The sequence below is a fragment of the Budorcas taxicolor genome, chromosome 5 (genome assembly GCF_023091745.1).
Source record: "Budorcas taxicolor isolate Tak-1 chromosome 5, Takin1.1, whole genome shotgun sequence".
Taxonomy (NCBI): Eukaryota; Metazoa; Chordata; class Mammalia; order Artiodactyla; family Bovidae; genus Budorcas; species Budorcas taxicolor.
This window is the reverse complement of record NC_068914.1, coordinates 154,720,258-154,738,101: the sequence shown is the minus strand read 5'-3', so window position 1 is coordinate 154,738,101 and position 17,844 is coordinate 154,720,258. Positions and strand designations below refer to the sequence as shown.

General features: G+C 39.1%; 1 protein-coding gene across 1 annotated transcript in view; it reads left to right on the top strand.

Moving 5' to 3' along the window:
- ENTHD1 (ENTH domain containing 1) overlaps positions 1-17,844 on the top strand; it is an 81,740-nt gene that overhangs the window by 17,463 nt on the left and 46,433 nt on the right. The window contains exon 3 of the mRNA XM_052641431.1: positions 13,014-13,132. Within this exon, the coding sequence (XP_052497391.1) occupies positions 13,014-13,132 (119 nt within the window). The remainder of the gene's footprint in view (positions 1-13,013; positions 13,133-17,844) is intronic.

Here is a 17,844-nt window from a genome sequence, read left to right as displayed (position 1 = left end):
AGAGGTGGGGATTATAATTATAATAGTATTAATAAGTACCAACCAAATACTTCTAAAAAGTAGTGGAACCTCTTTCTTTGGGGACCTGGTCCTTTGAAATAAATCTTGAAAGTGACACATTCTGAAATTTTCTCATAGAAGCCTTAAATTCAAACTGATACCTAAAATGAAGTAATAGTAAAATAACCAATTATGACTCACCTGGAGTTTCTGCATCCCTTTTGCTACTTCTCTGTTACCATTTTTGTTCTTCCTTCTTCCATTTGCTTTCCTCTTCCTTTCTTGCATTATAAATGTATTTATTAAATTTATAATTTGAGATTTGGATATCTAGCAGAACTTTGGAGCAATAGCAGTGAATAAAACAAAGCCCCTCTCATCATGTAGCAAATATTCTAGTGACAGAGATAAATATTAAACACACATAAGTAAAACAGATGTAAAATACTGTGTCAGATAGTGTCAAGTCCTATAAAGCAAAGGGAAGCAGTGACAGGGCAGAGAGGGACAGGAATGGCTTTATTTTAGATCAGGTAGTGAGGGAGGTTGGAGAAGGCAATGGCACCCCACTCCAGTACTCTTGCCTGGAAAATCCCATGGATAGAGGAGCCTGGTAGGCTGTAGTCCATGGGGTCGCTAAGAGTTGGACACGACTGAGCGACGACTTCCCTTTCACTTTTCACTTTCATACATTGGAGAAGGAAACGGCATCCCACTCCAGTGTTCTTGCCTGGAGAATCCCAGGGACGGGGGAGCCTGGTGGGCTTCTGTCTATGGGGTCGCACAGAGTCGGACACGACTGACGTGACTTAGCAGCAGCAGCAGTGAGGGAGGTTCTTTTGGAGGAGGCAGAGATTTAAACAGAGACTTGAATGAGGTGAGGGAACTGTCCAGGTATATCTGGGATCTTTGGGCAGAGGAAACAGTGGTGCAAATGCTCTGAGATGAGAGAAAGCTTGGCACCCTTCACCGTCAACTCAGGAGATGAATCCCTAAACTGCTGCAGAAGTAGCTCAACTCTGAGCCATTTTTGTGATTCATATAAGAAAATCTAGCTTATTGCCCTACAGTCACTGCTTTTTTTAAACCCAAAATGATATTTCCCAGCTTTATAATAGCTTATTATTCAACTAGACTGAGCTCTGAATACCTTTTGACTATTTAAAAAAATCAATCTACCTGCAAATGAAGTAGTTTTGCTACAATTCATTTTTTTCATACTACAAACATGTATTGAGTATCTGCGTACTGTGTGTCAGACACTGTTGGCTAGGCCTGGTGAACAAATTGGGTGTATTTCTGCTCTCACAGAGGTTATATCCAGTGATGAACTTTCAGTCTGTTTCAAAAAAACATGTTCAAAAAGAGTTTTGGTGGATGACAACATCACTGAAGTGCATTTGTAGTGAAAATTTAAAGTAAATAATGAATTTTTACATATAAAAGCTGTAGTAAGTTTGTTAAAAAATCTGTTACATAATTTTAAAATTTCATTTATCATCACTGTGTATCATATGCATACAAGGGGATATATACAAGTGTGAGTTTGTGTTCAAAAAAGAGAAATTGGATTAAGTAAGCTTAGCAATACTAACCATATCCATGTAGGCATTTGAATCTGAAACTGTATTTTAAAAGAAGAAAAAAAAACTGGTAATTTGCCTGGTCCTGGGGAAGATAAGAAAGTTTATTAGGAGGCATTATTAATGGGACAGGAAAAACAGCAAATGATAACTTGGAGATGTGTGGATCAGTTAAAATTAGGGGCACCCATGAGTGACAGTACTAGGGCCACAAAACTGGTAGTGGTGTAAACATAGTAAGAACTTCTCTCTTCTAAAAATAATCCAGAACTAGGTATTCTAGGACCAGCATGGCTGTTCATGATGTCAGGACTCTTTCTGTCTTGTTGTTCCACCAAACTCACCATGTAACTTCCACTTTATGGTCCAAGATGGCTGCTTGCCTCCAGCCATTACATCTGCCTTCTAGCCAGTAGGAAGGAGGAAGGGTTGAAACTACGAATGCCCCTTCCCTTTAAGGACATTTATGGAAATTGCCTGTAACGTTTTGGCTTATGTACTCTTATTGTTTAGCACTTAGTTACATGGACGCTCCTAGCTTCAAGAAAGGCTGAGAAATGTAGTCTTCATATAACAGCCATGTACCCAAATGAAAGGAAATCTGTTGTTAAGGAAGAAGGAGAGAATAAATATAGGGGACAACAAATAGTCCCTACCATAGTGGAAAAGAATACAAGAAATGAATTAACCATGGTAATACATGGTTGTCAGATTAAATGGAATAGAAAATATAAATTTTAATATGCAGAAAAATGTGGGCAGATAGTTGAGAGTACTCCACACAGTTTATAAATACAGTTTATGAGCAGTATTTGGAAATTTCAGTTTGATACAACTAGCAACTAGGATCCATTGTAGGCCTTGGAGAACAGAAGGGATGTTCAGCTTAGTCACAGAACTTAGCTTTCTTATTACTGAAAACAGCTGTTGGTGGAAGATAATTCTTATTGCTTTGTGTAGAAATGAAGGAACTACAAATTGGAGGGAAGCTTTCTAGGAGACAGTTGTTTCAATCTAGGACCCACTCAAAGGTTATTGAAATGAGGAAAAGGTAATGTTTAAAGACAGACTATAGAGAGGGAATAAATACATAGATGATACACTGGAGAAGAAAGACAGAAATCGAAAATGACTCTAACATTCGAGTCAGAGAAAATGAAGGCAAGTTATAGTTTCATAAGGGTAAATTTCCATCAGAAGGAATTTGAAGATGCTTCTGAATTATTTAGTTATAATGAAATGTAAAATTGGATGCATTGCTGGAAATCTGATACCCTGGCTTTAGGATCCTGAGCTAAAACAGCTGTGCCTCACTTCTTTGTGATGAATTAGCAAGGGAAAAAAGATACTTTAGAGAAGGTGTTATACACACATCGCTGCTTCTACTCCATTTTTCCTATTCCTGGATGTTTTCCTCATGTTTTAATTCTGGTGGATAGCTTTGGGTGTTTTGTTGTTTGAAGGAAGAAATGAGCTGAAGGATAAGTGCTGCTTGATGGCAAGACAGAAAGCTATATAAAGCACAGTGATAACTCAGCTTTTCTGAGCTGTAAGCATCAGAGTTAGGGCCTTTCCTTAGAGGTAATAATTATAAAAACTATCACTGGAGACATTGCTTATAACCAGACCAGCAAAGCATTACCTCTGTGGATCATCCAGTCTTCTATAAAGAGCTCTTTAGTGGTACTATTCTTTGCAATGGAACTTTACCTGTATCAGAGGATTACTCTGGCCTGTGTTAAATGTAATAACATTTCACATCATGGAAATATTTCCCTAAAAATTGCATATGATTCCTGTTGAACCAAAAGTTAGAATTCAAAGCAGTTGTCATACTTTAATAAGAAAAACCACCCATGTTGGACTTCCCTGCTGTCGCAATGGATAGGAATCCACCTGCCAATGCAAGGGGCAGTTTCGATCCCTGGTTTGGGAATATTCTACGTGTTGCAACTAAGCCTGTGTGCCACAACCACTGAGCCTGTGCTCTCGAGCCTGCGAACCACAAGTCCTGAGCTTGTACACCACAATTACTGAAGCCCGTGTGCCTAGAGCCCATGCTCCACAGCAAGAGAAATCACTGCAGTGAGAAGCCCACGCACCACAACTGGAGAGTGGCCCCAACTCGCTGCAACTAGAGGAGCCCGTGCAAAGCAGTGGAGACCCACCACAAAGATAGATAAACAGTGCATGAATCAAAAGCAAACAGAAAAACCACCAGCATTTTCCCGCAGTGAACTTTGTATTTATGGAGAGTTGTAGAGCCATACTTGGTGGCTTTATCACATACAGTCTCAATGGCAGAGTGTATGGTTCAAGTGCGGTTGCTACTAAGACATTTACACTGATGAACATTTAAGCAGTGGTTTTTTTTTTTATTTAAAAATAAATATACAAAAAAGAAACAGCAGCTTATACCTCTACCACCCTAAACGAACCACTATTAACATCTTAGAATATTTGCTTCTAGTCCTATTATTTTTCTTCTTTTGTTTCAGAAAAACCACCTCATTCTTGTAAAAGAAAAAAAAAGAAAAATAGACCCATTGTAAAGAATTAATCACTTCCAATCCAATCACTCAGAAATAGCCATAATTAATATCAGATGAATGTAAATTCTAGGCATCTTGCTATCCATCCATCCATACAAATACATATGAAGATGAATAACTAGAGAGAAATTGTTTTTATAAAAATGGAATTATGCTAATGCTAAGTTTCACTGACAATATTTCAGGTCTACTCTGGTAATAATACTTATGAGGAGCTCCAAGAAACTCATTTATTGAACAATAATTAAAGACTAGAAATGATATACTGAGACATTTCTGGACTCACCAGAGGTATGGGAAGTCTCCAAGGATCTTCTAAAAATTTAAATTAATTAATAATGAAATATATATATATATATTTTATTGAAAGTCTAAAAAATGGTAAGCATCAGTTGTCTCCAAATTGCACAAATTTAGTGGAGGGTTTCTAAAGCCTGGTACTATTGACATTTTAAGCCAGATAACGCTTTGATGTGGGGACCACCCTGTGCATGTAGGTTGTTGAGCCTTATCTCTGGCCTATACCCACTAGATGCTATTATCTCACACCCCTTCCTTTTGCGAGAACCAGAAATGTCTGCAGATGTGGTCAGATGTCTCTTGGGGACAAAAGTTGCCCCAAGTTGAGAATCACTGATTGACTACATTTAAAATCGAAGTTCCAAAAGGATTTTAAACATGGAGTTTGATTGGCTAATTCCAAAACTCATCTGAAAGGAGCAAAAGGTCAGGCATATCCAAAATGTTCCTGAAGAAGAATAAGATGGAAGGCTCGCCTTTCTAGATCACACGAACAAAGAGCTCTGATCGTGGCAGTGTGGTGGTGATGCAGAGATAGGTGCATGGCCAGTGGAGCAAACGATAGAGGCCTGGAAACAAACCTGTACAGCTGCGTCATCTTAGTGTATGCCAGAGGTGGTGTTTCACATTGGTGGGGGGAGGAGGAACTGCTTAACAACACCAGGACATTCATTTATCCATGTTGGAAAAAGTGAAATTAGGTCTCTGTCTCATATTGTGCACAAGAATGTGTGTGTGTGTGTGTGTGTGTGTGTGTGTGTGTGTGTGTGTATGTTAGTCACTCAGTCCTGTCTGACTCTATGCAACCTCATGGACTGTGGCCCACCAGGCTCCTTTGTCCATGGGATTCTCCAGGCAAGAATACTGGAGTGGGTTTCCATTCCCTTCTTCAGGGGATCTTCCTGAACCCAGGGATCAAACCCAGGTCTCTCACATTTCGGGCAGATTCTTTACCACCTGAGCCACCAGGGAAGCCCACACAAGAATGTATCCTGGAGGAATTAAGGACTTAAAAGTGAAAAAGCAAAACTTCAGAATGTTTAGAAGAAAATATAGAATATCTTTTCCACATTGAAATAGGGAAAAGTGAAGTCGCTCAGTCATGTCCGACTCTTTGTGACCCCATGGACTGTAGCCCACCAGGCTCTTCTGTCCATGGGATTCTCCAGGCAAGATTACTGGAGTGGGTTGCCATTTCCTTCTCCAGGGGATCTTCCCGACCCAGGGATTGAACCCAGGTCTCCTGCATTGCAGGCAGACGTTTTAACCTCTGAGCCACCAGAGAAGCTGGCTTGGAATAGGGAAGGATTTCTTAAACCAAAAAAAAGAGCAAACTATTAAATACTATTTTTAAAAGTATTTGTAAATTTGAGTACTGTGGTAGGCAGAATTCTGTAAATAGACCTCAATGACTCTTGCCTTTATTGAATCCCCTCTTTTGAATGTGAGGATAACCTGTGAATTATGATGAATTATCACTCCCATGATTACGTTACATCATATGTCAAAAAAGGGAGTATTCAGGTGGGCTTAATCTAATCACACAAACCCCTCACACAAACCCCTTATAAGCAGAATTTTCTCTAACTCGATGATCCCCCACCTTTTTGGCACCAGGCACCAGTTCTGTGGAAGGCAGTTTTCCATGGGGAGGGGATGGTTCAGGCAGTGATGAGAGTGATGGAGAGCAATGGAGAGTGGCAGCTGAAGCTTCACTAGCTTACTCACCTCCTGCTGTGCAGCCTGGTTCCTAACAGAGCAGGGCTTGGGGCACCCTGCTCTTGCTGGTGTTAGAAGAAAAAGTCAGACAGTTTCCAAGAGTGAGAAGGATTTGATGCACCCTTTCTGACTGGAGAAGGAAATGGCAACCCACTCCCGTACTCTTGCCTGGAAAGTCACATGGACAGAAGAGCCTGGTAGGTTACGGTCCGTGGGGTTGCAAAGAGTCGGACATGACTGAGCAACTTCACTTTCACTTTCTGGCTTGAAGATGTGCGCGCTCAGCCACTCAGTCGTGTCCGACTCTTTGTGACTCCCCTGGACTGTAGCCCGCGAGGCTCCTCTGTCCATGATATTTCCCAAGGAAGAATACTGGAGTGGGTTGCCATTTCATACTCCAGTGGATCTTCCCTGTCCGGGGATTGAACCTGCGTCTCCTGCATTGGCAGATAGATGCTTTACCACTGCGCCACATGGGAAGTTTGAAGATGTAGTGATAAGCAGTGTAGGTGGCTTCTAGAAACTGTCCCTCTGAAGCATTTGTCCTGAGTAAATATAGTAGTAAAGTGAAATCACAGAGGTGGTGTCTGTAGTGGATGCTGTGGTGTTTCCCAGATTCCTGCTTCAAAATCAAGGTGCTTGTTCCATCAGCTGCTGGGGGAGCTGGCACCCAAGGGGTCTTGGCTGAATTCTCTTCAAACTCCCAACAACTGAAGAAAGCCTCTCTGCGTAAAGTTCTGCCCCATCCCTGAAAGAACCTGCTTTCAATTACTTGTGGATATGGGCCAGCTACCTTGCTTCAAGGCAGGACAACTGTGAAGAGCTATTCCAGCCCCAGAGCTCCCAGGAGGATTGGCTAAGACCTCTGTTGCAAATGCATTGCAGTTCAGTTTCTCCCTTGGCCCAGGCCTGCCTCCCTCCCTACTCTAGATGTGGTTTCTGAGAGTGCTTCCTAATGAGTCTCCCTCATACAAATGTGAGTCTCAAAGTCTTGTTTCCTGGGGAACCCAACCTACAGTAGTGACTTTGCTTCGAGACTTAGGATATAGGACAATGATATGTACATAAATGAGGAAAGAATTATAAAGCAAAATGTTAACAATTGGTGGCTCTGAATGAGAATTCTTTGTACTATTCTTGCATCTTTTCTATCAGTCTGCTCTATGATATTAAAATTGTTAAGGTTCCAAACTTGTGATACTCTTAATCACCATGAGGCTTTGAAACCTTATCAGTTCTTCATTTTCTATGATTGATGCATTTGTTCATTTTTAAAAGTTAATTTTGGGGGCTTCCCTGGTGGTCCAGTGGTTAAGAATCTGCCTTGAAATGCAAAGGACAAAGGTTCAATCCCTGGTCCAGGAAGTTCCCACATGCCAAGGAGTAACTTAGCCCATGTGCCACAAGTACTGAGCCAGTGCTCTAGAGCCCATGAGCCACAACCGAGTCTCCGCACTGCAGCTGCTAAAGCCTTCACGCCTGCAGCCTGTGCTCGGCAACAAGAGAAGCCCCAGCAATGAGAAGCCAGAGCGCTGTGTCACAGAGTAGCCCTCGCTCACCACAGCTAGAGCAAGCCCGCGAGCAGCAACGAAAACCCACCACAGCCCAAAGTGCTGATAATAATTAAATACATATTTTTTAATGTTTGCTAGGTAAGTGACTTAGTTTACTTCAATTACACCTAAAAGGACAGTATTAATACATAGCCAAAATGTCTGTTAGATGCGAAATAATACATAGAACAATTTGTGCACTCACAGAGCGTTTCAACTCCAAAATGCACAGTGGCGTTGTTACTGTCTGATAGTTTAAACATCAGTTTGATATCTTATCTGAGAAGTATCACAAGCTTCGCCAGTTCTGCTTTGTGGTATTATCTGAGTGATACAGGCTCAATGAGATCTGTAGCTTCTCCCTAGATTGTTTCTGCCTAGTAACTACAGCCTCGGTATCTAAGCGCTTATCTTTGAATGACTCAATAGCATCACTTCCTGCAACATCTTCACTTTTTCCTTTGAGGTTTCTCATTCACATACTAGTCCTCCTTGGCTGTGACTTCACAGTCTCAATTGATAAATAGCTTGTGATATACAAGGTACTTCATTTCCATTAAGGAGCTAAATGTATGTTGTGTGTTCTCCCCCTCTACTTGATTGTGAAAACCCAGAAAGCAATGTTGTGTAGTCACCTAATTTAATTAAACGCACTTCACTGGCAATGTTGTGTGCTGATACTAAAAAAAAAAAAAAAAATTCTAAATGGATTTCTGTAGACTCACTATACTCTGCCTGCCTTCTTGCCCCAGAAGATTATTTAATATACATGCAAGGAGTACGTCAAGGCTGTATTTTGTCATACTGCTTATTTAACTTATATGCAGAGTACATCATGTGAAATATTGGGCTGGAAGATGCGCAAGCTGAAATTAAAATTGCCAGGAGAAAATACCAACAACCTCAGATATGCAAATGATATCATTCTAATGACAGAAACTGAAGAGGAACTAAAGAGCCTCTTGATGAAAGTGAAGGAGGAGAGTGAAAAAGCTGGCTTAAAACTCAACGTTCAAAAAACGAAGATCATAGCATATGATCTCATCACTTCATGGGAAATAGATGGGGAAAAAGTGGAAACAGTGACAGATTTTATTTTCTTGGGCTCCAAAATCACTGTGGACGGTGACTGCAGCCACAAAATTAAAAGACACTTGCTCCTTGGAAGAAAATTTATGACAAACCTAGATAGCATATTAAAAAGCAGAGACATCCCTTTGCCGACAAAGTCTGTATAGTCAAAGCTATGGTTTTTAAAGTAGTCATGTACAGATGTGAGAGCTGGACCATAAAGAAGGCTGAGTGCCACCAAAGAATTGATGTTTTCAAATTGCAGTGATAGAGAAGACTCTTGAACTGCTTGCTAGGAGATCAAAGGAAATCAACCCTGAATATTCACTGGAAGGCCTGATGTTGAAGCTAAAGCTCCAGTACTTTGGCCACCTAATACAAAGAACCAACTCATTGGAAAAGACCCTGATCCTGGGATAGATTGAGGGCAGGAGGAAAAGGGGTGACATAGGATGAGATGGTTGGATGACATCACTGACTCAATGAACATGAGTTTGAGCAAACTCTGGGAGACAGGGAAGCCTGGCATGCTGCAGTCCATGGCATTGCAAAGAGTTGGTCACGACTGAGCAACTGAACTACAACAACTTCTAGGATGTCTGAAACTTAAATCCATATCATTTCGAGGATAATAAATTGCTGAATGCTCAAAGACAGATAATATAGATCTTCATTAAATCGCTTGAAAGTACATAGATGATCTAAACCTCAAATTACTGCTGTTTGCCAGGATTAGTTGTAGAATCTCTAAGTCCAAAATAAGCTCATTTTAATTATTGATTTTTGGATAAAGTTAGAAAATGAAACGTCAGAGCTATAAATGCAGAATTTGTGCTCTTCAGCATCTTTGGCTTATACCATTCTTGCTCCTTTTGCCTGTGTAGTTCCTTCTGCTTGGAGTCATTTCTCCTCTGTAGTTATCAGAATCCTAGCTGTCCTTCAAAGCCTTGTTCAAATTTTCCTTCCAGTGTGAGGGTCTTTCTGATTACTCTGGAGCACACTGGTTATTTTTTTCCTTAGAATATCTATTCATTGTTGTTGTTGTTCAGTCCCTAAGTCATGTCTGACTCTTTGTGACCTCATGAACTGCAGCACGCCAGACTTCCCCATCCTTCACTATCTCCCTGAGTTTGCTCAAAGTAACGTCCCCTGAGTCAGTGATGCCATCCAGCCATCTCGTCCTGTGTTGTTCCCTTCTCCTCTTGCCCTCAGTCTTTCCCAGCATCAGGGTCTTTTCCAATGAAAGTTACTTTAAGAAAATTTGTCCTGTAATTGTTTTCCTCTAATTGTTTCCTATAAGTCTGTATTTTAGACTTACCTCACTAGTCAGTCTGTAAACATTTTGAAGGCAAAAATCAGGCTATTTTTCTTGTATAACTCTTAAAATGATCTTGAAAAATTATATACCCCCTTAAACATTTTTAATTGACATGTGAAATTTTGTCTTAAGTATAGTAAATGCAAAGAATATAATTAAAAATATTGACTTTACAGACAAGAAAAGAAAACAATCAGAAGTGTTTCATGAGTTTTTAAGAGCATCTAAAGGAATATAGATACTATTCTGATTGATATCTATAATCGTTCATTAAAAAAAATGCATGGTCTTCTTTAATTGTTAGAAATTTTATATCATTCTCTTTTCTCCTTGAAGTCATATTTCTGTTTCACATCTCACAGAATTTTTCCTAACAGAAAGTATGCTTATGCCTGAAAGTCTTCTCTACGTGAAATATGTATATAAATTGCAATTATTTTTCTAAATTGTCTGCAACCAGAGGCTTTAAGTGGAAAAATATTCCCTTTAGATTGACTTATCATTGTAATTATTTTTAGTACACAATCAATCTCAACCACATACGTGTATTATACATTTTTATAAATACTTATTAAACATAAAGAATAAAATTTTATTGGAAGGACATTTTTTTATGAACTGCATGAAACTGTTCATTTACCCACATGTGAATATTACTTATTGCTTGAAATAAACAAGGTTCAATGTAAAGTCTGTTTCTGTTTTACATTTTTATAGATGTAAATGCTGAGAAGACTTGTTCACATAAAATTGTCAGTGGGAATAGAAGGTGTTCTATTATAGCAGTGTCAATCAATTCTGTGATTTCTTTCCAAGTCATATGCCCAGAATTATACAGTGATTTATTATAAAAATGTTTTCCATCACTTGTCAACTGTTAATGTGATTAGGTCTTTCTTCATTGTTGAAAGCAAAGGATTGGAAACAGCCTACTTAGGAAAAGACTTGTTAAACAGTCACTGGGAGCAATTTGTGTTCTCAATTTCTGGGAATACCAAAAAACTTTTGCTAAAATGTATCAAATGGCTATTAATTATACTGGTTACACATTAAGTTAACCCGGTATACTCAGAATGTGTGGGAAAAATAAAAACACTAATTGCAGTGTACCTGTCAACACAAATGTTTTTGAGAAATGATTCTTTTTGTGTGTCATATGCTTTAAATGAATTTTCATCAAATCTTCAGAACTGCAGGTTTGTTTCATTCAATTACTGGAAAATATTTGTCATATTTATCTAGTTTACAAAGCTGGTCCTCATTGTCAAAACAACCAGTCGAATCAGATTTAAACTTCCTTTCAGAGAAACATTTTACTTTATTTATTTAAATACACATGGAAACAGCCATCACTCTGGTTGTATTAACACTCTCAAAGCTAAGGCACAAAGGCTTGCCCAAGTGTGTTGCATTGGTGGAACTTCACTCGTAGCTCAATCGGTGAAGATTCTGCCTGCAATGCAGGAGATCCAGGTTTGATCCCTGGGTCGGGAAGATCCTCTGGAGAAGGAAATGGGAAGCCACTCCAGTATTCTTGCCTGGAGAATCCTATGGACAGAAGAGCCTGGCAGGCTCCAGTCTGTGGGGTCATATGAGTCAGACACGGCTTAGTGACTACACCACCACCACCACAAAGGCTGCCCTAAGTGTGTGGCACTGGTGGAATAAGGTGCTTCTATCCCTGATGCTTTCTTTGCTCTTCTCTTCTGGGACTCTTCCCCAGGAGTGATGCATTCTTTGACAGTACCAGAGGGATGGGAGGCACAAGGACACTATCCTGCTTCTCCATATTGTGATATATCTGAGCACCACACATCCTGGTGTGGCCCAAAAGTCCTGTTACTTATGCCATGCTTTCTGAGAGAAAGAAATATGTGTAAGACGGGACAAACTTTGAAGCTGTACTTTGGGTTTTTCATGCCTTGAATAAAAGAGGCTTCCCCACACCAATCTTTTTTACTGTTGTTTGGTGCCTCAGAGATTCTATGCTTGTAGCTGAAGGGAAGATGCTCCATAATTAGATGGGTAAAGAAAATGTCTTTGTAAAGTGGGAGAAAATTGATTATGAAAGGAGGAGGAAAAGACCTAGCCAGAGGCTTCTACATAGTTGCATTCTCAGGCAGGTCAGTTTTTGGTAAGAATACATACGGAACTTGTGGATCTGGAAGTTACATCCTTTAAAGCTGTCTATGCCCACCTAACCCTTGGGAAGTCTTTAAATACCCCCAGAAGTGTGTATACTACTTTGAAGACAGATTTCTTAGACTTTTTGTGGTGCCCAATAACATGCTGGAATATAGTTGATTCTAATACTTTCATTTACATTTCATAATATAGGAAGGAAAGTGATATTGACTACAAAAATCATTAAATTCAGCAAATATATATAAACAAAAATAGCTTATCTTCATTGGCATATTCTTTTTCTTTAAAATTTTCAAGTCAAAAATTTGTTTAAAGTTTCTTTTTCTCAAAAAACCTATATATTTCTGATTATTTTTGCCTAGAACACATGAAATTCACACCACAATAATAAAGTTCTTCTAAGTCTTAATTAAAATAATTATAGATGTCACTCCTGCTTTGTTAGACTTTCATTTGAGTAATTTTCACACTTTCAAACTCCATTTTCTATATTACACCTTATTTTTAAAAATATGATTCAAATAATAAACCCTTAAAATAGAATCATTGATGGGAGAAAGGGCTAGAATTGAAGTTGTATTTTTAAAATCTGTCCAAACTTGTCAGTTATGATAAAGGGATATATTAAATGATTAATACTCACTGGTTACCACTGGCACATAATGTTTTGTAGACAAAATGGATCATCAGAAGTGATTAACTGAAAAATTGTGAGCCAGTGTGAAAACATGACTACTTTTTTGTCAAAGTAAAAGCTTTATGTTGTTGACAGAAAACACTTCCAAGGCAGGACAGAAACAAGAGCAGTGTCAAGACATTGAGGTGCCCAGTGGAACTGTCCTGTCCCAGGAAACACTACCCGTCGAGATTAATGCTTGGAAATTGACAGAGGTGAGTCATCACAGTAGTTTCCTATTGCTGCTCTAACAAGTTCCCAGAAGCTTAGTGCCTTAAATCAACACGGATGTAGCATCTGACAGTCCTGTAGGTTAGAAGTCTGACCCAGGGATCACTGGCCTAGAATCGAGGTGTCTACAGGGCTGCATTTCTTTCTCGAACCCTGAAGGGGAATTTAGTTTTCTCTCTTTTTCGAGCTTCAGGGAAGAGAAACTATCTCCTTTTAACTTTGCTTTTGATACCTTCTGTCATTCAAAATTTTATTAACAAAGTTTTCCTTTATACTTTGTGCCTTAAAAAATCTTAAGAAAAAATTTTTTATCCTAATATAAGAAAAAGTCTCTTATTTTTTCTTCTAAATGTTCAAATATTTATGCCCTCTGTGAAAGTGAAAGTTGCTCAGTTGTGTCTGACTCTGTGACTCCCATGGACTATATAGTGCATGGAATTCTCTAGGCCAGAATACTGGAGTGGGTAGCCTTTCCCTTCCCCAGGGGATCTTCCCAACCCAGGGATCGAACCCAGGTCTCCTGCCTTGCAGGCGGATTCTTTACCAGCTGAGCCACAAGGAAAGCACTTTATGCCCTCTGGAATTTTACTATATAGTGTTGAGATAGGGATGGCACCCCACTCCAGTACTCTTGCCTGGAAAATCCCATGGACGGAGAAGCCTGGAAGGCTGCAGTCCATGCGGTCGCTGAGGGTCAGACCTGACTGAGCCACTTCACTTTCACTTTTCACCTTCATGCATTGGAGAAGGAAATGGCAACCCACTCCAGTGTTCTTGCCTGGAGAATCCCAGGGATGGCAGAGCCTGTTGGGCTGCTGTCTATGGGGTCGCACAGAGTCGGACACGACTGAAGTGACTTAGCAGTGGGTAAGCAAGGGCTTCCCAGGTGGCTCTCTGGTAAAGAATCCGCCTGCCAATGCAGGAGACACAGGTTTGATCCCTGGATTGGGAAGATCCTCTGGAGGAGGAAGTGGCAACCCACTTCAGTATTCTTGCCTGGAAAACCTCACGGACAGAGGAGGTTGGCAGGCTACAGTCCATGGGGCTGCAGAGTCAGCCCTGACTAAGCGACAGAGCACGCACTCATGGATAAGCAATATTTACTTTATCAAACAGTCCATCTTTCTCTATTCATGTAAGCATTTTTTATTGTGAAATAATCATAGACTTACAGGATGTTGCAGAAATAGTACAGAGGCCCAGGTACACTTCACCCAGCTTTCCAGCAACAGTTTTAAATTTTAGTGAAGTCCAGGTTATCAGTTTTTTACTTTACGGATCATGCTTTTGGTGTTATATCTTAGAACTCTTTGTCTATCCCAAGATCATGTAGGTTTTCTCCTATGTTTTCATCTAAAAGCTTTATAGTTTCATGTTTTACATTTGGATCTCTGATCTATTTTGATTTAGTTTTTGTGTAAGGTGTGAAGTATAGGTGAGATTTTAAAAAAAAAACTTTTTTTCTCTACCAATATCCAATTGTTTCAACAGCATTGTTGAAAAGACTGAAATTTTACTCTTAAGTGTTTAAGTGTAGATTTTCCTTATCTCTCTTTGTCACCCTGCGAGACTCTCCAGTGGACGGTCTCTCACCTCTATTTAATTCTGAGACAGTTATCTCTGATTCAGATATTTCTTACTGTTTATTTTTATTTTTCTCTCTTTCTTGAGCTCTTCTTATCTGAATGTTAGTAATTCTATTTGTACCTTCATATCTCTTCAGTTTTCTTTATAGACTCTATTTAATGTTTTCTTTTTTCTTCATCTAGAGTTTCTCAGTCTGATCTTCCAGTTTGATATTTGTTCTTGGCGAATCCATTCCACTGTTTATCCTGACTGTGTTCTCTGTTTCCATGTTCTGTTTTTACATTTGATATTTAATGTTTCTATTTCATTCTTTTTATTGTGCTTATTCCTGTTGCATATTGCATATCCCTTTATTTATTTATTTTCGTTTGTATATTAACTTTAAGTTCTTGGTCCATCTTTTCTGATATCCATACTTTGAAAAAACCTGTAATTCAGTTTTTTTAAAAAATAGTTTTGGTCCTCAAATGACTGTTTAGCCCTCGAGATTATGGCCGCTTTGTCTAGGACTGCTAGAGGTCAGACCTTACTCTGTGTCAGCTCTGTCACCTTAAGTGAGATGGGGGAGAAGTGGACTGCAGGGTGGAGAGCACGTCCTTCCCCTCCCCTCTCCCTCCAAGAATTAACCAGAGTTAATCATTGCTCATTCTGAGGGTCTTATCCTTAGCACCCCAAGAAGCAGCTTTAGAGGGAGGCACTCCTTCAGTGGTAAACCACCTGCCCCAGGGGATTGGAAGAGGAAGGGTGAGGAAGCGTCTTCTCAAGCCTGCTTTCTCAGTCCCACGGAGTGTTCTCACCTGCTCAGGGTTTCTGCATTCGCAGGAGGCACTCCCTTCAGAGGACAGCCCCTTTCTTTCGCTCATGTCAGAGATACTCCAGATCCAGTCTCCAGACCAAGGGGTACTGTGGCTCAGTTGCTGGTGAAGTTTAGTCTGTGTCCCCTTGAACCCACTTGTATAATACTTTAAGAAGCCAGAGTCCAAGGCCGTGACTGATACCAGATTAATTATTTCAGGTTCCTTTGTAAGTAGGGGAGCCCAATGCCCAGGCATCATTTTAAGCAGTCAGCTCATGTTTAACACTCTTATCCTCGGTGATCATTTTAAATCTGTATTTACCCCTCTGGAACTGACCTTCTGGTTTTCTCTCTCTCTCTCTCTTTTTCTTTTTGCACTCAAAGATCCACAGCTTCAAGCTCCTCACTGTCATGAGTTTGTATTCATGCTCTCATCTGTGAAGATGTTCATCTTGTCCTTTACATAATGCCTTTAATTCTCACACTTTTCTCTTTTCTCTTTCATTGCTGTGTGTTTGCAGAACACATATCCCTGCAGTATGAGCAAGTAGAACCATTTTAACTGGAAATCTGTTCCACTCAAGACTCTATGAAATTATCTCATTCATTCGTTTTTCTGTTTTATGTTTTTCTCCTACTGGAAAGAAAGCTCCATTTCTAGAGCTTTGGAGATGTTTCTAGTCTATTGATTACTGAATCTTCAGTTGCCCAGTTTGTGTTAATGAACAGTGAAATGAATGAATGAGCAGACCCTCAATGTCAGTGCCCTTCCTCTCTTTTCCTGTGATACAGGCTTGTTCGGCCTCCTGCTCTGAGTGCTTTATTCAGGGTTTTGCCACAGGTCTTATGAGGGGGGTTGGAACTATTTCCTAGTCTTCTGTTCCCAGCCTTTTCCTCTAGCCACTAGGTATTGGATTTACCTGATTTTCTAGTAGCTCAGAAAAGTGCATACGATTCACTGTATCTTAATTGCAAAATAGCCCACAGATTGAAAATCTGTAGGTTATTTTCAAAGTTATGAGGTTAAGTCAAAATGATTTTAAAATTTGTGATCAGTTTATTTGTTGCTGCTGGCTTTTAAGGGAGAGAATAGACGTGAATAATCTTATATGCTGTGGAGTTTCACAAAGACATAAAATGTCACCTACTGGGTTTTTTTTTTTTTAATATCAGTCTTTAAATTCTCATCATTATTATTTTTTCTTTAGAGGAATCCACTGTAATTGATTTACATCATTTCACATCTTATATCCATGAGCAGAAAATGGTGCCCATCTCTCAAAGTTTAAAGCTAGATTTTCCTTTTTCAAAGCATGACTATATCAGAACACTCTTCCGTCATCCCATTGACAAACATTGCTGTTATTACTGTCAAGAATACTTGATGCAATCCAACATGTCCTCTTCAGTAATCTTCTCTTGTAGCAGAAGACAAAACCTACCAAGATGAATAGGAAATCTAATTGTTGTTGCCAAATGTACTGCATCTACATTAAAATTCTCATGTTCTTAATACAGAATGAGAAAGAAATGATATTGTTGATTGCTTTGGCAGAATGAGGGGTACTTTAAAAATCTTTTTAAAACTTTTAATAGCAACTTCTTTAACTATTCTCTTTCTGCAAATGCAAAAATGATCTAAAAGCAGTAAGTAAAATTCTGAACAGAATAGGACTTTCAAAACCGAATAGTGCTCGCCTCTGATACATTCAAAACTAGAGAAAGTCTTTAAATTTATGACACTTAGACATGGATGAGTTCTGTCTTTGCATACTGTCCAGAATTTTTATTATTAAATTTGCTAATTAGTAAGGCTATTTGTAGCTTTTCATCAGCTCAAAAGACCTTCCTCTTTTCCTACTTGAGAAGATCCAACAATGAGGTTATGATTTTTTTGGGTCTCAGTTGTTTCCATAGCAACAGTTAGGGATGCTATAAATTGGTTCACACAAAATTAAAGCTGACCAAAGCCTTCAGTGTAGTTCTGAGTTACTAAATCGCTAGTGACAGAAGAAAAATGTTTATTTCTTACTGCCTCTGTTTATTATTTATTAAGTGAAGAGTAAACAATTTTTATTCTTGGGTCTATTAGCATATCATTTATGATATTTGCAAAAAATTTGAACATATCAAAGCCATTAGAGAAATGAACATTATACTTAGTCTAATTATGTTAATTCATCCTCCTTTTACCTCTTTTTTGCATCTTTGCTTTGTGCTTAAAAGTCATTTGTTTCCATTTTTATATTTTTATTCTTTTTAAATTAGAAAATACTTACTGAGAAAAGTTTAAACAATATAAAAGGGTAAGAA